A 21152-nucleotide genomic window follows, 5' to 3' on the forward strand; every position below is an offset into this window, starting at 1 on the left:
AGATCTTGCAGCAGAGTTCACAATAACAGTAATGTATAGTGTAGCACTGAGTATATGTTACTTTTACTGAGTGTATATATAATACCACAGTCATGACAGTAAATGCCGTGGTCATGAGTTCTAGTTAGACTGGAAAACATAAACTGGGCAGACTGTTTTTTCAGCCGGCACTGTATGTGCACTTAGAGAGCTCAGGAGCAGACACACCTTTAAAGCTTCTTGCCCTGACCCTCCTGTAGCTGAGCATGCCTTTCAGACACACCTCTGTTTTTTTTGTAACAGCAGTGAAGTCTCCAGTTCTAAGTAAATAGCTGACTCTTGCAAGAAAGGTAGGAGAAGTGCAGCTGAAGGCCAGGGCAGCCCACGTTCCTCATCTGTTTCTAAGTTTTGGGGTTTGATTTATGACATAAAGGCATGGGTGGGGATGCCACAGCTTTACCCATTTGTGATTAAGACACTGTATCCCGAACTTTCAGTTCAGGTGCAGACCTGTGTTTCCCCAGCTGTGTCTGTGCCAGGCTGTGTGGCAAAGGCAGCCCACCAGGCAGGTTAGCCCCCATCCATGTTACACGATGTGCAGCACCCAGCACGCTCCACATTTAGATTATATATAACTATATAAAGCTGAACTATAATATATAGCTTGGGCTAGAAACCACCAGCTGCTGCTGTTCATCTCGTAGAAGCAGTAATGTTTCATTCCTGTGATACTAAGATGCTTTTCAGCTGCTCGGACAGCAGATCAATACTTTTCCTCAAACGGGCTGGAGCCCTGGCCGTTACGTGGCTGGTGACTGGTGTAACAGTGGAGACCCATCCCGTCAGTCCCATGCATTTGTCAAAGACATGTACTTGTTTTTCTCTTCCTTTCCTGCTGACGTTCTCGTCTCTTACGTTTTCTTTTTGGATGTGTGAGGTTTTAGTTTTCAGGGGTTTCCTTTGGAGATGTATTTTTGTGTGTTTGGCAACTTTTCTTTGTCTCCTCCCCAGGCGGCTTCTGATCTTTCATTCGTGTAGCTATTGACAAGCTCCAGCCTTGTCTTTCCCTTCAGCCTCAGTCTCTTCTCTCTCCTAAATTTCTTTGCAGTCCAGCTGGCCATTTCTTCTTCATAACTTGGAGGGGTGTAGAGGGTCGTTAGATACCGCTTTTCAAGTTCTCATGCCTTACACTGGAAGAAAACAAGGTCTGAAAATAGCTGAGGCTTGCAGCCTTGCTGATAGGAACAGACTGGAATAACATGCTCCCCCTTGCCCAGGGGCTGGTGGACGTTGTTTGTTGTGATGTTGCAGCTTCTGCGCATTCAAAAAGCTTAGTGACCAAGGCCATAACCAGTTGTGCATATTTACCCATCGCTTTTTCTGACTTTGGCACTTTGTTGACATCCTCCGTTTCCAATCATTATTAGATTCCCATTAGCAGTGTCACTCTTCAGGCTGTCTCTCTCCTGGAACACTGAACTTGGACGAGATAGCAGTTTACCTGTTACATAATTTGTGTATATTTTATTCTGGTCCTTTACGCTCCCAATATTTTAAGATCTGAGCAGCTGTTTCCTCTGTTTGGTAAAAAATAGCTCTTGTTTTGGATATCGTAATTTCAAGTGTAGTTTTCTTGAACTGACTATAGATAAGTCCTGATATGTAGTTCAGAAGCATTATTTACAGTTTGGTTTTTGATCAAATAAGGCTTTGCCTCAGATCTTATTATTTGCAAACTAGTTATATCTAGGGATGATAGTGTTTGTCTTAGAGTTTGTCTGAATTGATACACTTACTTGACATCAGAGCTAAGAATGTTTCCTCTCCAAGGCATAGAATGCTCTCATCAATTCTCAACTTCAGTTTAAATGGCAGGGCACAAATAAAATAAGTCATAAGTGAAATTTCCTTCAGATTTATCGTCCGTAACATTTATCAGGGCCTGGCATACTTAGGACAAAAGATATTTGTGGAGGCGACGTAAATGTTACATTTATTGCTCAGGGAAGAATTATACATGTAAGAACTATTTTAGAGGCCCTAAGAAAGCTATAAATTGCAGCTGCTGATCTTTTGTTTGCCTTATGTTTATTAGAAAAGAGAAGTAAACACGGTTTGCCTCAGTAATAAATAAGAAATGCCTGATATGGGGCTGTACTACTTTTTTCCCTGCGTGAATCTCCAGTGATAGCTTCAACGCTCCTTTCCAAACCCTATTTGACAAATCTTTTGTAGAAATGCCTGATTTTGAAACAGCCGGGGCAGGTTTTTTATCCGTACTGTATTATCTTGGAATTTGCATGAGGAGTATCCGTTCAGTTGATGTACAAAACCAGTTGTGAATTAGGTCTCTCTCTCATTACTTTGGGGAACCACTCGAGTTTGTTTAAAGACTTTTAGTGGTAATTAAACATATGCTAGCAAAACAGCAGCTCTCTTTCATGAGTGTGCTGTTTTACTGTCTCTTTTAGGATCCTCTGCAAAACACCACAGCGTTTCATAATTCCTCAAGAAGTTTGTGAAACTGTTTGCTTTCATATATATGAAATTCCTCAAGAAGTTTGTGAAACTATTAGCTTTCATATATATACTTCTATACTTTGGTAGTGAACAAAATAGCATGTATGCGATCAAGGGGGCAGATTAAAACATTCTGGCTTCGACTGATTTTCTTCAAATATCATCTTTTCTCTAATAATTTCCCCAAGCTTTGCAATACAGTTGCCTCTTTTCCCCCTTGACTAACAAGACCAGAAAGCAAACTTTGCAGAAGTAAGCGGGCACCCAGTCGCAACTTGCCATTAAATACAACTTTTGCTGCTTTGGTTGTCATAGGCAAGAATGACTTTTAGAGCTCCTCATACTCTTCATTTCTGACTTAAAAATGTTAGTGTGATGAGTTGTGACAAAGTTAAGCGCCACCACCTCTCTGTCTGTGTGCTGCAGGTTTTCCTTGGTGGAAGAACTTAAGCTGGTAACGTAGAAGTGCAGTTTATGTGGCAGTGGGAGCGATCTCCGGCAGCCACTGCTACCTGCAGTTGAAAGTGATAATAAGAATTGATATACTTCTATTATGGTACAAGAAAGGGAGCTTCATACAAAACGTTTTGACCCTTTCTTGGTCTGTTTACTTTTATCCTCTCTGGAGTGCACTTTTTATCACCAAAACGTACATTCACTGCCTGGGGTCCTTCTCGCCCGTTGCCTAGTGTGCCAAGTGGTTACTTGGCTGCTGTGAGAAAGGGGATGACCCACAGCCTGCTCGCTTGCTTATTTTGTGTTCCAGTGACAGACTGAAAAGAGGTTGTGGCGAGCCTTGAACGTAACTTCTAAGCAGAGATCGTTTAGTCAATGTGATTTTACTGTTGCTGGTGACTTTTTTACATGATGCACAGGACGGATGATCATGATGTTAGCAATGCTGCTCTGTGCTGCAGTTCTAATAAGGCACTGTAATTTATTCTGGTTGTCTAACACAGGCTATTTCAGAAAAGCACATCAGTCTGAAGCTGTGGCTTGCAGAGAGCTTAAGCAAATCTTTGGAGCCATCTAATGGGGATATAAAAATGCTGATTTTATTTAATAATCTTTGATTATAGCAGTTTCTGATGCTAATGGCAGAATGGCTGCTCCTTGCTTCTCAAAGAAATAAAGGTAGCCAACTGGCTACCACTCTATGTAAAAGGTTCGCATTGCTCCATCAGTGGGATAACATGCTTCCTGTATTCAGATGAAATAGCAAGATTTCTGACGATTCCTATGTGCTTTCTCAGTTTCAGAGTTGTTTTTTACTGATTTAAAGAAAGAGGGCACACAGAGGCAGTGCTGATAACCCAGAGCTTGTTTTGAATGCTCCTCTTGTTGGTCTTGCCACTGTATTCATCAACTTTCGATAATTTGCTAAATCGAGACTAATATAAAAATGAGGATATATTTGAAACGTTGGTCTTATTACAGGATCTTATTTCAGTAGCCTTGGAAGATTAGAAAGAAGAGAAAACTTAATTTTGCAAAATAATTTTCCTGTTTGGCATCTCAATAAAATATTGTTCCTGTGCAAAAAATAATGCTTTTTTTAATTCATAAGTGGATGTTAAAGTATGACTTGAGACTCGATAACAAGGGGAGCGCTATCCTGTGTGGTTGTGTGGCTCACAGGTAAGGTAGGATGCTTAAGATTAGTAAAAGCATTGCCATCAATTTAAAAATTACTAAAATTCTTAGACAACAGGCGATTTGGGAAGCAATTCCAAATGTCGCTTCTCCTACCTCCCTCTCTCCTTTCTTATAAAATCCCTGCAAACTTTCTTTTATTTCTTGCAAAACTAAGCTAAGCAAAACCTCTTCAATTTTTCCAATTCTTGTTAGTCTGGGGGTTTAGTCTGGCCTGGAATCCCTCCGCACCAGTCACAAGTCCTATCCTACGTTACAGAATAACCTCTAGAATAACTCAAGAAAGCTTTTGCTCTTCATTCACACAAGTCAGGCTGGTAGTTGATTTATTACTTTTTTTCAGGTAACCCCTATCTAATGACAAAAAAAGCATCAAAAACTTGATTCTTTATGTTGTTATCCAGGGAGTGCTGGGAGCAAGTTCACAGTACCTGTCTAGAGTGTGAAGACAAGCTGGAGCACAGCGCATAGCAAACACTTTTGCTTCTTCATGCTGAAAGGCTCTCAGCTTTGTCCTCCTGGGGAGAAGCAAGGGAACACTGCTGATGGCCAGGCTGAACCTCTCCTGTTTTGGTTCACACCATTTTCTCTCCTGACACTGAGTATGTAGGTGTGGTCTTCTGAGGGCCGAGCAGAGGGGATAATCCCTTCCTTGGCTCTCCAGGCTGGTCCCCTGTCCATACATCCCCTGAGCTGCTGGCCCATGTTGCTGCCAGGGCACGCAGCTGCTCCTGCTCTGCTTGCTGTTTGCCAACACGCACAGGCCTTTCTGCAGAGCTGCTCCCAGGTAAGCAGGCTCTGCCCGGGCCCCAGGGACACAAGTGGGCATTTATTCTTTCTGAATTTCATAAGGTTCCTGTTGGCTCATTTCTCAGCTGGCCCAGGTCCTTCTGAATGGCAGCCCTGCCCTCCAGCTTGTTACCCCCAGTTTGGTGTCGCCTGTGAACTTGAGGAGAGTGTGCTTTGTTACCTTCTCTACATCATCGATGGTGATGTTAAAAACGATCTTAAAATTCATCTTAAAAGCCAGGTTGTGTTAAGCAGAGCTCAGCCTTCCCTGCTGCCTCTGCTGTCTCCTCTTCGGTGAAAGCCGAGTCTCCTTTGCTACTTTTCAAATGACTCCTCCTAGACTCGTTTCAGTAAGCTCTGTTTTTCCAATGAATGGGTTTCAAGAAGGCTCGAAGGGAAGAAAAGTTCCTTTTTTTGTTCAAAACATCTAAGTATTGCTGCAGGGTCATGTCTTTAAGAGCATGCTTCCAGAGCAGAGGTGCTTGGGTTTGGAGAAACACTGCCATTTAGGAGAAGTGCTCTTCAGAGTTCTTCATAACGTGTCGCTAGGCTTATCTAAAATCAGTACGTGAGCCCCTCCCCATTGCCGTGCAGTTACGTTCTAAAGTTAGACTGGGAAGTAGTTCCCAAAAGTGATTTTACTTTCGGCACTCGATCCACAAGTTGTCGGGTGCCAAGGCGCGTTTTAGCGTCTGCTCCGAGAGCTGCTGTAGAAGGATTCAGTGGCATCAGAAGTAAACATGTCACAGATTGTAAGACACATCCCATTAAGATTCTCTTAAATGGAAAACAAATATTTTCAAAACGAGATGTGTACTCACTGTCTTAAGCCAATGGTTTTTATGCCGTATTTCTCGCGGTTTTTTACATCTCGACGTTTTTATTACCCTATATTCTGTGGAATCAAGTGGGCTTTGGGGAATTGATTTACATTCTGTGTGCATTGCACATCATCAGAGCAAACGTTCTGGAGTGTGTTTTGTGTTGACAACGATGCGTAAATTGTAAAATACATTTGCCTGATATAAATAAGTTTCAGAAACAATTAGCAAATAACTGAGCATAAGCAAATATAAGAAGCCAGCCCGAAAACATCTTTTTGTTTGTTTCGAAATACTCTGTATTTGTTACCTTTTAAGTATTAAGTAGTTATTGTATGGTGTTTAGCGTGGCACAGACCTGTTTTCTGCGTTTGACGCGGTAGAGAAACTCCCCCTCTGAAAGAGCTGTATCATGCATGGATGGGATTGATATTTATGCCATTTGTGCATGTTTGGGATCTGCCCTTTGCCTTGCTGGTGTGGGGGGCTGCTCAGGAAGCCTGCTAGCCCAGGCAGCACCTCGGTGAACACGTGGGACACTGTGAGTGCACCAGCCACATTTATAGCCGTGGAAAGAGATGGCTGACTCCAGTAGCGGTGACTGGGCAGTGGCTGAGTCTCTGGAGTTGGAAGGTGAAGGAGATTGACCTGTCACAGGATCTCTCCTGCAGAGAGGAAGCTGTCAGGCTGAGCTGGCGATGCAGCAATGGAAGCATGAGCAAACACTCTTAAGGTAGTGAGTAGGTTTCGAGTACATTAGTTGTCCTTTGCAAACACTTTTCTCACGTGGCAGATACAAGGCGCTTCCCTCTTAATAAAAATTAGATGATGTTCGGCGTTTGTGGTGGGCAGTTGCTGCAGGGACCTGTGAAGGTGTGGATCTGTGTGAGGTTCGTGACACGGGAAGCAGCGCACCAGAAGACGTTTCAAAGCTGCAGGCTTACAGTCGGACTTTTTTGGTGTGGCTTTTCTAAGGGAGGCTGGTCGCAGGTTTCTTTGTGAAACCTGTGAGGTGCTGCTTTCTAACAGGTTGGTTGCTCTTGTGCCTGAAGCAAAGGACTTTCGGGGGCTACGTCTGCACAGTAAAGTTGCTGCAACTGTAATGTCATATGGGTTTCCCCCAGTGTAGCTTGATGCAAAGTAGTTGAGTGTCAGAATGCATCTGGATGCAGCGCAGGAAATTTGATTTCATGTACTGTGTTTGATTCCGCGCTGCATTTCACGGCAGCAGTCGCTGTATCGTAGACATCGTTACAAATATGACTGTCACTGGGGGAACAGTACAAAACAGTCTGGGCAACCAGCGTTAGCAGTCTGCGGCACAAAGGCATCAGCGTTAAACTTCACACGTGTTTCTGTGCTTCTCCGTTCTTGCAGTGGAAGGCTTTCCTGGTGGGTCATCTCAATCTTTCTTACCGTGGTTTTTGCCCAGTAGAGCTTCTCATGTCCCTGGTGGGTGAAGAGTACCGTTCATTCCTTCTCTTTGTGACCTGTGTCACAGCCACAGAAACTCACATTATTAGCCTCAGCTCTTCTGGAGTTACATTTATAGGATACAAAACAAAGGCACGTTGTCGTTGCTCTTGCCGCAGCGGTTATATTCGTGAGGCTTAAACGGAGGTATTTCACCTCAGTGCCAAACTGTTAAACTCGGGAAACAGAGAAGTTAAGCATATTCCGAAATAACTAACTGTGTGAAGTCTTTAGAGTTAGCTGATGCGTCTGTTTCTGTTAAAATCTTAAACTGTAAGCTACGGGTCACGATGGGACTTGCTGCTGTGCTGGGTTTGAATTTACGGAAGAAAAACATCTCTGATAGCAAAGGTGTTAGCATCTGTTGAATTGATTTGGAATACAATAATGTATTAATTACAGTAATGTATTAAATACAATAATATGGCGCTTTGCATCTGAAACCCTCAGTACGTAGGACCGGTGAAAAGGGATCTGACTCAAGCTGTGAAGATCTACAGACAAAGTATTTGACATTCCAGTTGCTTTGATTTGGATAGAAAATGTCAGTAGGGAGCACAGACACGTTTTGTTGAAATGTTCAGGGTGTTAAATATAGTTAATTATGCTGTTCCCACTAGGCACCTCTCTATGTTACAGTTGATGTGCTGATGCTTAATAGCACAGCAGCGTGGTGTGGGTGAAGGATGATGCGGAGATCTCTGAGCTGAGGCCAGCTGAGCTCACCATGGAGCTGCGGTAACGTGATTGTGCCAGCTAAGGGGCTGACTAATCGTCTAAGCTCATCATCACAGTAGCGTGTTTTGATGAGTAAAATCAGTAATGTCTTCCCAAATTTATACTTGTGGTAAATTTTGGTATTTCTCGCTTTTTTCCCCACTCAGAATGGAAGATCCTTAAATCCTTAAAATACCGTATAAGAAAAAAGATATCTGGCGTCCTTTGTGCATCTCTAAGGCGTTATTCAGTCTCGAGCCTGTTTTGTCTTAGAATCATAGAATGGGTTGGGTTGGAAGGGACCTCAAAGATCATCCAGTTCCAACCCCTCTGCCATGGGCAGGGACACCCTCCACTACACCAGGTTGCCCAAAGCCTCATCCAACCTGGCCTTGAACACTGCCAGGGACGAGGCATTTACAACTTCTCTGGGCAACCTGTTCCAGTGCCTCACCACCCTCTGAGTGAAAAATTTCTTCCTTATATCTAATCTAAATCTCCCCTCTTTCAGTGTAAAGCCATTGCTCCTTGTCCTGTCACTACACACCCTTGTCAAAAGCCCCTCTCCAGCTTTCCTGTAGGTCCCCTTTAGGTACTGGAAGGCTGCGATAAGATCAACCTGGAGCCTTCTCTTCTCCAGGCTGAACAGCCCCAACTCTCTCAGCCTGTCTCCATAGCAGAGGTGCTCCAGCCCTTGGATCATCTTCGTGACCCCCTCTGAACCTGCTCCAGCAGCTCCATGTCCTTCTTGTGTTGAGGACCCCAGAGCTGAACACAGTATTCCAGGTGGGATCTCAGGAGAGCAGAGCAGAGGGGCAGAATCCCCTCCCTCGCCCTGCTGCCCACACTGCTTTGGATGCAGCCCAGGACACGGTTGGCTTTCTGGGCTGTCTTTAAAGAAAAGAAAGGTAAAAATAAACTTTTCAAATGAGTAATGTTTCCTCTATCACCAAAACATGCAGGAAAAAAATCCATGATCTGTTTACCTGTGGTTCTGTGCTGGGTGGGTCTGTGCATGGCAGTAAGGTTGCTGATCAGTTGTCATCTGTGAAACTGCAAAATAAAGGTAATTTGTTCCTGATGTTATCTTTCTCTGTAGACCTCCACAGCTACTGTCAACATAGTGGTGACGGACGTGAATGACAACGGACCAGTTTTTGATATGTTTCTGCCCAAAAACCTGTCTGTACAGGAGGAAGAAGCCAATGCTTTCGTTGGTCAAGTGAGGGTAAGTTGTTAGCTGTGCGGAGTTGAGTTGTTTATTGGATTACCCCAACTGTCCAGCCTATTAGGAAAGAGCACAAAATAATTGTACCTCAGACAAACTGACATCAAAATGTCTTGGGTTTAAATACAAACTGCCTGTTGTCAGATGCATTTATGTTAACAAATTCATCTTTTGGTCTTTAAAATACAGGAAGGATTTTCTTCTTTTCTGTGATTCATCGTTGAAAAGGCTTTTTCATTTAAAAATAGCACATTGAAAACTGGTTTTGAAGGCACACACCACTGTAAAAGCTTGCTTATAGCAAATTTACTGTGTTACAACATTATTGCTACGTTTTTACACTCTTACTGATTTCTCTTAAGATATTTTTCTAACATACTGAGCAAGTGACATGTATGTATAGAAAATTGTCATGCATATAGAAAATTTTAAGGCTATTAATGGGAAAAACAGTTTAAACTGTTGACTGGAATAATGGATTACCTGTCATAAAAACAGATTGTGCTTGGGATATTGTTAATTTGAGTGATTTGAAGCTTTGTACATTTTTATAACGTATATGGGTTTTCAGGACTGCTGAATGCGGATTCGGTCACTTGAAACCATACATCACTTTTTTTTTTTCCAAAGTCAGCTTTTTTCCTAACATCAGGTGAAAGAAAAAAGTATGAGTTGGGTTTTTTTGAACTAGTACTTGAATATAATGTTTTGTGTTTCCTTCAGTGATGGGTTAGCACAACAGTTGGATGCAATAAGAGCTGTAGGTGAAAGATTAATTTGGAAGCACACTTTTTTAGGAATTTAGGTGGAAAATCTGCTTTCCTTTCCAGTAGCAACCATATCAATAGAAAATGGAGTCTAGCAGTATATATCTTCAGAAAGAATAGGACTTTTTGGGTAGCATGGGAACCATATTGGGTAGCATATAACTATAAAAACCATGTTTCTTTGCAGATGGTTGGATATCTTACTAAATAATAGAAGTGTTTTTTGTCTATCGTCTTTCCTGTTATTTTTGTGTTCTTTTTGAGTGAACTTCAGTTGTTTTCTGGTATTTATAAATTGAAAAATTGCTTCTTTGGGATAGACTTGTGTCTCCTTCCAATTTTGTTACTTATTCACTAAGTTATACTTCAGGTTTTGAAGGCTTCTTCAGTACTATCTCATTTGCACTTATACTGAAGTGGTTCTACATATGTCTATGCTCTGCTTGCTGTATAACCTGGTATCATCAAAGAGGGGTACTGCTCTGAAGCTGTCCAAGCTTAGGTGTAATTTTCAAGGGAAATAACTACTGTCAGCATTGAAGAAGATTGCAGTTTTCCTTAAGCTTAATGTTGTTGTGCTGGACTGAAATATCAGCCATGTCAAAGGCTGGTTGGAACCCTTGTGCATATAGAAATTAAGATCCCTGCGATGAAATCAGCTTCCATAGATCGATGAGTTACTGCTTTGGTTTTTGTCATTGTGTTCATCTTATGTGCTCATTTTTCATTTTGCATCCTAAAACGTACAGACGTGATATTTCAAACCAGTACCAAATATCTTTAAAATCCATTTTGTGCTTTGCTGGGTGCCCTCAAGGTGCAATAATCTTCTCAAACACTAGATCGGGTCTATTTTTAGCTTAGATGGAACTGTAAAATAAAACAAGTTATTGCAACAGAACCTCTCAGTCTTCTAAATTAGTACAATTTCTAAGTTGTGTTGAAATGCAAATATGTAACGAAGCCTTGTGATAGCTCATTCCTAGTTGTGGAATGACAGGAACTGGTTATGTCATTTGTTGTCGTATTTATCACAAGTCCTAATTCACAGTCTCTGGATGGAAAATGCTTTCTCTTTGTAGCACAAATACTGGATGTAGTTCCAACTGTTTCAGATTCACACACACAAATAGGTAATACGGAAAAGAATGATCTGGGCATTTGGAATTTTTTTTTCTGGCTTCAGTGAGATCATTGAAATAAGGATGATGAACATTTAGGTGTAGCCGTGTTGTTTGAGGATATTCTTTAAAAACTGAAATAGCTTTTGTTGTGTTGTTGTGCTTCACAGTATGTTAGAACCACAGGAGGTATGGGGGAGATTTCTGTGGGAACACATTTTGTAGAGAAGCTGTAACGTGCTTAAAATACAAAGGCCTGTTTTAGGTGAAAATAGCCTGGTAAAAGAAGGTAGTAGCCCTTATTGCATCATGAGTTTTCACTACCAAGAATGAAGCCGCTGACTGGCAAGCCTGCTTTTCAGAATGTCTTTTACTGTATTCATTTCAAACAGAAACCTGAAATCCACCAGAGTAAGCAGTGATAGAGGTAATTTGGAAAAAAAAAAAAAAAAAAAAGAAAAAAAACCCAACAAACAGGTTTTGTGGTGTCCCTTTCCCTTTTGAAGGTAGGTTTCCTATTTTACCATGGGGAAAAATATAGTCAGAGATTTTTATGTTAAGACCCCAGAAGGTGTGGGCCCTGCTGCTCATTGAGGCAGAGGACCTAGTGGCAAAGGGTATGGAGAAGGTGCTACTTTCACAGAATCATAGAACGGTTTGGGTTGGAAGGGACCTCAAAGATCATCCAGTTCCAACCCCCCTGTCATGGGCAGGGACACCCTCCACTGCACCAGGTTGCCCAAAGCCTCATCCAACCTGGCCTTGAACACTGCCAGGGATGGGGCAGCCACAGCTTCTCTGGGCAACCTGTTCCAGTGCCTCACCACCCTCAGAGTGAAAAATTTCTTCCTTGTATCTAATCTAAATCTCCCCTCTTTCAGTTTAAAGCCATTGCTCCTTGTCCTGTCACTACACACCCTTGTCAAAAGTCCCTCTCCAGCTTTCCTGCAGGCCCTTTAGGCACTGGAAGGCTTCAATAAGATCACCCCGGAGCCTGCTCTTCTCCAGGCTGAACAGCCCCAACTCTCTCAGCCTGTCTCCATAGCAGAGGTGCTCCAGCCCTCGGATCGTCTTCGTGGCCTCCTCTGGACCCGCTCCAACAGCTCCATGTCCTTTGATGCCTCAAGTGTATTTTACTCGTGAGGTTTGGTATCGGGATCACCAGCTGCCTGAGCCCAGTGTCAGTCTCGGGGCAGGAAAGCACTGCCCTCAGTAGCAGATGATAAAGTTTTGGGCTGTTTCAGGAAATAAGAGATAAGCAATGACCTGGGTACTGAAGGACGGACCAAACAACCTCCAGAGACCCCTTCCACCCAAACTGATTTTGTTTCTAATCGGCTGACTTATTGTAATGCATTTTATAGTTAAATCCATTCTGTTATTCATGCAAGATCCACCCAAATCAGTTATTATATGATTTACTAGCAGTAGCTACTATTATTTTTTAATTTTAAAATATTTTTTTTTACAATTGCCAGTTGACGTGATAGTAATGCCGCTAAGTCTGGGGATATGTTCTATGATGTCACTAAGTAGTAAGGTGAAGCTGTAACAAACTGATCAGTACCTATGTTAAAATGTTAGAAACAGTCTAGATAACATATGAACAGCTATTGAAATATTTATCTTATTTTTTACTTTCTGTATGGGCTTTCTCTTTCTTCCCTATCCCGAGCCTGCAAAACTTCATGTCTCTTGACTGCTCATCTGTTCTAAGCCAGTGCTGGATCGCATTCACACCCTCCTTTGTCCCCTCTCCCCTCATGCAGGTGAGGTTATAAGCAATTTGGGGTGTAAGACAGTTAGGTCTGACGCTCCCATGAGTAATTCCTGCCGCAGACAAGAGATTTCTGTGCTCTGCTTTCTTCTGAGTGGGAAAGTTGGACATAAAAAGGGTTCTCATGAGGGCTTAGGTAATGTTTGGGAATTTGTTTCCCAAGGAGACACGGAACAAGGGCAAGGAAAGCTCTTCTGTCTAAGAGGGGAGGGCTTGTTATGGCAGGGGGGCAGCATTCACGCTCTGAAGTGCTCTCACTCTGCCACTTCGATGGCTCTTTGTCTGCCAGCTGGAGTTGTGGGAGGCACCGTATAGGAGCCCTTCCTGTGGGCATTTGAGGAGCATACTGAAGATTAAAAGAACAAAAGCTGGGAAGGAAGAGGCTGAAAGCACAGTGGATGTGTTTCAAATCCCTTTTATTTTACACAGTGTTGTCTAAATTGGGGCAGTCGGAGGTGTAATAGATTCCCTGCTGTTCTTTCGTGTCTGATCATGGGGATCCCCTAGCAAGACAGAAGGAAAATTGCTGAATGAAGTTCTCTACAAAGGACCGACAGGAAACAAAAAGCTTCAAATGGGAAACATGAAAATGAAATTCAGGCCCCCTGTTGTCTATTGCAGTCTGAAAACAGCTGAGGTCCTGCTGAAGATGGGGCATCTGAATGATTTGCACTGTACAGTGTACTATTTATCAGTACCAGGTACACAGGAGGCGAAAAGGTGGAGTGGAATTTAGGTGAGGATCAATGTATCGACTGCAAAACCTGCAAACAGGTTTGCAGTCTTGTTCAGCGAAAACCAGTCCCGAGTAGTTTGTTACAGGAGTTAAAAATGCTGTCCGTGGTTTAATAAGGAGCTGCTGATCTAATGGGGCCCAGGAGAGGAAACAAATCACTCTCCTAAAGTTTTTATTCATCTGTTTTTTTTACGTTTACCCAGATTCTTTCACACACACCCCCATCGTTTGTGTATTGTAGCCATATTTTTGTGTCGCTGATCAGCACTGTTCGAACTCTCCGACTTGAATATGTTGGTATCGAGAGGTAGATAGGGACATGAAAGGAAATGAGAAGGAAAATAGGCATAAAGAATTACATAGCAGGGGACAAACCGACCCCTGACCAGATGTTCAAGTATCCCTGAACCTTAGATTTTCCCCAAAATGGAGACAGTCTAAATAAGCTCCAGTAATTAAAACAGTTTGCAAACAGTGTGTAGTACCTCTGTCAGCTGCTGCTTTGTTTAAGTGAGAAAAGAAATGCTTAAAGAAAGTAAGTTGCTCTTTAGGATGGAGCTATTCTACCTATTGCAAGAGCGAGCTTTGGAGGGCTTTCTTTGATTGTATGGTACAATGGAAATATTTTAATGTTCTGTTTATGTAATAAATGGAAATTCACACCTGTGGTATAAATCCAATAGCATCTGTGCACTACAGAACAAAGCAAGGCAAAACTGTTAGATGAATGAGATAGAGATGGTCTGTATGGCACCAGTCTATGGATTCTAGACATTTTCTTTTACTGGTATATAAGTGATGTAAATGTGTCGTGTAAAGAAGCAAGCTATCACTTTTGAACGCTAATGAAACGTCATTATGATGCCAGCTTCCTAACAGCTTTCTGTCTGTGAATATCAGTGAATTCTTACAAGCTTCTATTTTTATTTCAAGTCCTAAGGTGGTAAACCCTGCAAGCCTCATGATTTAAAGCCCAGTTTAAATTTGACAGTTGTCAGTAAGGCTTATTGCGTTGGACTAAATGACCTCTGGCGATCCCTTACAACTAAATGATTCCGTGTTCCCGTGTACAGGAAAATTGCTTCAAATGCTGATGAGGTATTACAAGATTTTGCTGTAAAATGTATGGAAAGGAATCTCACTTTACCTAAATCACCGTTGTCAGTTTTCTTCGTGAAGGCTCATAGGACAGAATATGATTTCCCACAACCTGCTCTGTAGATTACACCTTACCTGTATTAAAAATACCAGCTACTGAAATTAAATTCTTAGGTCTTCTGTACCTTTAGACAACTTGTAGGAAAATTTAGAGGTGGAGGAAAATGGGCAAGACCAGCAAAAAAAGGGAGATCTATGGGCAGGAGAGGAGAGTCTGTGAGGGAAAGGAATTAAGCCCTTGGTGAAGAGTAAAGTCACGGACTCTGAAGTAAATCTCAAATACCTGGAGTGAGGCCATGGCTACTGCTCACTGTGTAATACGTTGCCTAACAGTGTGTTTTGAATTCATCTCATATATGTAAAAGCAATACGAGCAGCTAGGCTTTTAAAGTCAGATCCGTAAAAAATTGATCGGAACCTAAATTCAGAGAATCATGGTATGGCAGATGGACCACAACCAGAGGAAATTCAGACTTCTGTGTTTGGTTGCAATGTGCGCATCTGTATCGCTAATCCCTTACCGTGTAGTGGTGTGACTGTGCAGGGTCTGTGCGTGTAGGAATGGGCTACAACTTTCCGGTGCAAAACAGCTCACAAACTGTTCTTCGTGAGCTCCTGTTTGTGCTCATTTCTGTAACTTCCCTGTAGTTTTTTGTAAGCGATTGGATCATCATGAGGACGTTTGGATAGGACTTCTGTGGTATCATCTCCTCGCAAGCTTCTTAAGAAAGTTGTCTACATGATAGGTTAGCGAGGCCTTTAGTAAGGCTTTTGGCACAGTCTCCCATAAGATTCTCAGAGAGATGCTGATGACATGCAGGCTTCCATGGTTTCACGTCAGACAAGACGTGCAGAGGGGAGAGTGTTTCCAACAGGGCCTGGATGTGCTCCAGACCTGTCACAAGTGCGTTTATTCTTGCTTCTTGCCCAGCCCTTCTCAGTTCTGTCAGCCCCTAATACCTGGTCATGGTGGAGGAATTGTAGCTTCTTGGAGTCACTGTATCCGCAGAGTCTGCCGTGAATCTTCCGCCTGTGCATGATAGGGCATGCTCGTGTCGGCTTGGCTGAATGCTGCTTCAAGGTGTGTACAGCAGAGGTGCTGGGATTTGCTTTTGGGTTAAGCTAAACGGTATGCTCCTTCCTTTCCTCAAAATAAGAAGTCCTGAGGAATATCTTCTTTCTCACCCAGAAGGGGATATGTAAAAAGGATGAGAAATGCAGAAAATGGTAACCTTTATGAATAGTGTTCACTATATATTTTAACTTAATTTTATTTTTCTTTCCCCTTAGAGTCTCTCAGATTGTATAATTAGCTGTCACAATAATTATTAAATGCTGCATCTCTGCTTAGATGATGAGAAGAAATGAAATGACAGCCATTGCTGAAGTCGATGTCATCATCCCATGTGCTTCTAGTTGGATTTCCATTTGTTTGTTAACAAACAAATTCTTTCAGCCTCTTAAAACAATGTAGAGATCACGGTTTCAAGTCCAAACATGTGGCATGAGAAGTGGATGCGGTCATAGATTTGTGTGATTTTTATTTTTTTTTCCATCTCGGACGGGCTGTGCTGGGCAGGATTAGCTTCTTTCCACGGACACCCCTAAAGGGTTGTGTAATTCCTCCAGGGTATTTCCACTGCAGCCACTCTCCCTCTGCTTTACAGCGGTTCCTTGAACTTAGATGAGCTTAAAACATAGATCAAGTAGGGTTAAAAAGCTCCTTGCCACCCACAATGTGGGTGACTTTTTAAACTAAATTAATTTCAAAAGCTGCGCTCTTGTCTTTCCTGTTTCCAGTATTGGATTTGTGCATTAATTTGCATTTTTGTCTTCAGAGTGATAACACCTGTGCTTTAATGCAGTTGAAATTTTGATACTTGTTGTCAGAGAAGCATTTAAACCATTTTCACGTTCACAGCAGTTGACCACTGAGAGTTCAGGGATTTTTGTATGAAAGGAATTCTTGGTTTTGTCTGCCTGACACCTTGCATCCCAGTGTGTTAGTAAGCCCTTTCATCTATTTCAGCCCGATGCCATACTAAATCTTTGGAATCAGTGGTTTCACGTCTCCAACACATGCTCTTTTAGTATTTTGATGGCTGATTCTGTTTGTTTAGATTTGGCTGTTCAGATTTCTGTCACTGGGATAAGGAATTAGGTTTTCCTGAGCTTACAAATTAGATTGGTTTATATTGGGCCCACTAACTTTTGACTGCAGTCTCTCATTATAGATCTTCTTCTGTGACTTGAACAATTGTCTGCATTAGTGATTCCTTTTTTGAAGACTGCCTGGAAGAAGGAGGAGTTTGGGAGTTTTCTTGTGATAGATGTCAGGTGTCTTAACTTTTTTCTAATATTCAGACCTTGTGGCCTCGATATCTGTAACTGGTATGAGAAAACTAGTTTCCTTTAAGAATTCTTCTGTCAGTGAGAGAAGGCAACAGAACACAACCAAGAGCTTTATAAGACTCTGACCAGTGAGATAAGTAGTTTCAAATCCAAACATTGGCTGTTATGTTGCAGCTCAGATTCTAATTCTAATGTTCTCTAATTAGGTGGGCTTATGAGGAGTGCCAATAGTCTAGAGAAATGGCAAAAATAACTTTAAAATGGATTAAAGTATTAGAGATAATGTTTGGGAGCACAGCTAAATGTGGAGATTTTGAACAATATAAGTGTATTTCATCTGTGATTTAGAAAGCTTTGGGTTTTATTTTTGCTAGTATGTTTATTCATAGGTTTAAGCTCTGAATTACTTGATGATATCGTTGCCAAAGAACATACTCATCATAAAAGCAAAATTTCTAGTCATCTTTCAAGTAAAAACAGGCAGCAGAAGTCTCTACATTTAGGATTTGGTTGCGTGCCAGACTGAAGGAAGTTTCTCTATTTTTAAGTGTTACAATGTGATTAACTTTTGTAGGAGATTCAGCAGTCCGTTAAATCATGTTTTTGCAGCCATGAGCTTTCTGATTTTCATTTATTTTAATTTATATTCGCTTGTAGCGTTTAACTGATCTTACTGTGTAGTTTTATTTAGAGTCACATTTAATTGGTTTCCAAACTAATCCTCTAGATGCACTGAAATTAGCATTGACTATGGAAGTAATTATCAAAGGTTTTCCTGTCTTGTATAATGGCTAAAATATGTCTGTATTTGAAAATTTACCATATGCTACCTTTACTCTAACGAATTAGAGTGTAGTTATGAGAAAAATGGTAAGCTGGTGTGACTTGGTAGCTCAGTAAGATACTTCTTGGGAAAAGTTCTTGAAGGATACAGACCAAACCTGCAGTGTTCTTCAAAAGCATGTGTATGTAGGGCGAAGTAAAGGATGCTGCCTCTGAGTCCCGTTTCTGCCCCTCCAATTTTTTTTAAAGCAGTTGCACCCAATTGGACTGCCCAACCAGTGATAGATCACAGAATTTGCCCCTGATGGCACTACCATGTCCAGTTTTATTTATTTATATGATAAAATTGCAGGGACATGAAATAGGGACATGAAAGACTGTGTAAAAGCAAACAAAAGAAATGAAAGAGAGGAAAAGCTGTGCTGAAATACAGGGCAGAAGGAAACTTCCAAACTTTTATGGATGACTGATTTTCCCTCCTTAAAATATTTTTAAGTAAATACCAAGAGGTCAGAAATATTTCAAATACTTGCGGCCTCTTACTGCATCTGGGAGATGTTAATTTTATCCTGGGAGCACAAACAGTAATCTCCCTGAAAAACAAGTACCAAATCCAATTTAGCACTCCCCCCCACTCTTGATTTGCTCTTTGACACAATTGAGAGGCTTGGGAATCTTTTAAACCCATAATAATAAACCCATTAAACCCATAATAATAAACCCATTAAACCCATAATAATTAAAAAAATCATGTTATCATCCATGAAAACAATAACCCAGCTCCCACCAGCAGCATCCTTTGTGTCCTCCAGCACAATTTCCATCCATCCCTCAAGCTACAGTGTTTACTGATTACTGGAGAGGCTGTTGGATATCGGGAGCTTTTGTTGGGCTGAGTATAGATCAGGGGCAACTTCTGTCCCTGACGAAGACCTGAAGGAAAATTTAATCTGAAGAAAGTCGAGCTGGTGGCAAAGTGGTCCCTGAGAAGAGTTTCAGCTTGCAGCTTTAATGAGGACATACCTGTTGTGTTTCTCTCTGCTTTGTAGGCAAGTATGAATAACAACACGCAGCGTTATTTTGCTGTTTTCCAGCTCCAGCAGCCCGAGCGTAAACCCTCAATTAACCTCCTTAAATCCTGTTGTTACCCATTGCGAGCAAGAGTTGTGGATATTATTAGATTTCTTTTGAAAAGAATGATAATGATACAATTAATATTGTTGACATTTAAGCACTTGTCATTATATTTCAGAGTTAATGATCCTTCAAGAGATATTCTGGTAATTCAGATCTCCCAGAATTGTGTTTTCAAGCTGTTTGAGAAGGAAGATAATTTGTTACTCTGACTGTTGGTTTATATTCATCAAGTTTTCTTAGTAATGCTGATGCGTAGTTGGTAATGCAAATTAAAACTTCGCACAACAGATAAAGGCTGTCACCTTGTAGATTATGGGATTTCCAGTAAATCTGGGATGTATTTTCCAGGAAATAAAGTAATGGTTTATTTATAATAAATAAATATTAAATTTCATTTTTTAAAAAAAATATTTAATTTTATTTTTAATATTAAATATTCATTTCTATTCTTAGGTTCCCAAGTTTGTTTTATCATGCAGTATTTTATAATTTAGCCCGTGAGAGATGGCAAGGAGAGTAGTCCTGGAGATCGAAGGAGTTAGTCGAATAACAGCAATAGTTCCCAGAGACTCTTCAGAGGAGCATGCTTCTCCTAACTTTGAATAAACATAATGAGATGGGAGATGCAGAAACGTGCATCTCATCTTTCTGCATCTCTTGCAGCGTTGGCAAGAGGAGTTAGTCAGCAAGGGGTGGGTTTTTTTTCTTTTCTTTTTTAAAGTCTTATTTCTACTCCTGCGGATGCTCTCAGTGTAGAGAAAATAAATTACCTTAGTCCTCTGTAAAGCAGGTTCCTCGGGCCTCGCAAAACCCCTTCTGGTCGGGCCGTACTGACTTCAGTGAATTTATGAGCTCTTCAGTTGCGTGACGCTGGTGCAGTAAATTTGCCTAACAGGCTCTTTGAATAAGAACAGAGGAAAACCTCTGAGCATGCAGAGGGATGCTTCCAATTTTTCTTTTATCCAGAATAGCAGAGTCAGCTTAGTTTTCTATCCACATTTCCCAAGTGTGTTGTGTGTGATGGCAAGTGATCGAACACCAAAACTTACCGACAGATTTTGGTGTAATGTGATGGGTGGGAACTCGGGTGTTGCGGTGGTGCTCGAGTGATGGCTCCTTTGCTTTCTTGTTCCCCAGCCCTGTCTCTACAGGCACTTGAACTGATACTTTCCTTCCCTTTGGATTAGGGCTGGATGCAACAAAAAAATATTCTTGCAGGAAGCTAAGGCTGAAATGAGTAGGTTCTTTCTTCACTTGTCTGGCCTTGACGTCCCACTGCGGCGGAGGAAGAATGAGTGATCATCTTTGGAAACATGGATTATCACTTGTGCTGCCCTCACCTTTGTCAGCTTTGGCTTATTGCAGCGGGGAAGAATGTGTTCTGCACATATCCTATGCATATGTGCAAGATCAGATGTCTATGGATTTGAAGCTAGAGTGAGACAGACTGTGCTATGGGGAGTAGAAAGAAATATGGCCAATTTTGTGCTCAGTGTTTGCCTTGGGTTTTTTTACTCCTAATAGACCTTACTTAATAGAATAAATTATTAAAAATGTTGGTGTAGCCCAGAGAAAAATAATATTTATGATTTGTATCTCATTGTTACAGCTGAAAACACACAAGGATACTGGTTGCTGTAGAGATTTCAGAGCTGACATGCTTTCATACTTCCTAGGAGACAGATTTTTGGGAGCAAATGGAGAAAGCTCTGACTAGAAACGTCAGGAGCAGATGGCGGAGTCAGAACATCAGGGAGAGGCTCTTGATGTGAATGTGTGGAGTGCTGTGGCTCAGGTCACAGAGCTCAGTCCTTTGAACGGGTACTCTGGAAAGGCTGACGTGGCCAGTTTTGGCCATGAAGCCTGGATTCATACCTGCACTGTCTCTGTATGCCTGGAATGTCACAGTCCCAGGAGCGCCAAACTTGGTCTGAACTGAAACAAGCCTGAGACTTGCTGTGGTGCAAGATGGCGGTGGGTTGACTGGCTGGCTGAGGGAGCGTGGCTCAGAGGTTAGTTGGGGAGCAGATAAACTCCAGGGAACAAAACAGAGGGGTGGGATGAGAGAACAGGTGCCTCCCAAACAGTTCTCCTCTCCCGTTTTCAGTGGTCATGTGGTTATGCAGATGGTGTAGGACCTC

At 41.7% G+C, this 21152-nt stretch overlaps 1 protein-coding gene across 3 annotated transcripts in view; it reads left to right on the top strand.

Moving 5' to 3' along the window:
- PCDH15 (protocadherin related 15) overlaps positions 1–21152 on the top strand; it is a 359782-nt gene that overhangs the window by 213517 nt on the left and 125113 nt on the right. For all 3 annotated transcript variants that reach the window (XM_086616980.1, XM_086616981.1, XM_086616982.1), the window contains one exon: positions 9052–9180. In XM_086616980.1, coding sequence (XP_086473106.1) covers positions 9052–9180 — 129 coding nt within the window. The remainder of the gene's footprint in view (positions 1–9051; positions 9181–21152) is intronic.

The sequence above is a fragment of the Tauraco erythrolophus genome, chromosome 9, assembly GCF_009769465.1.
Source record: "Tauraco erythrolophus isolate bTauEry1 chromosome 9, bTauEry1.pri, whole genome shotgun sequence".
Lineage (NCBI taxonomy): Eukaryota > Metazoa > Chordata > Aves > Musophagiformes > Musophagidae > Tauraco > Tauraco erythrolophus.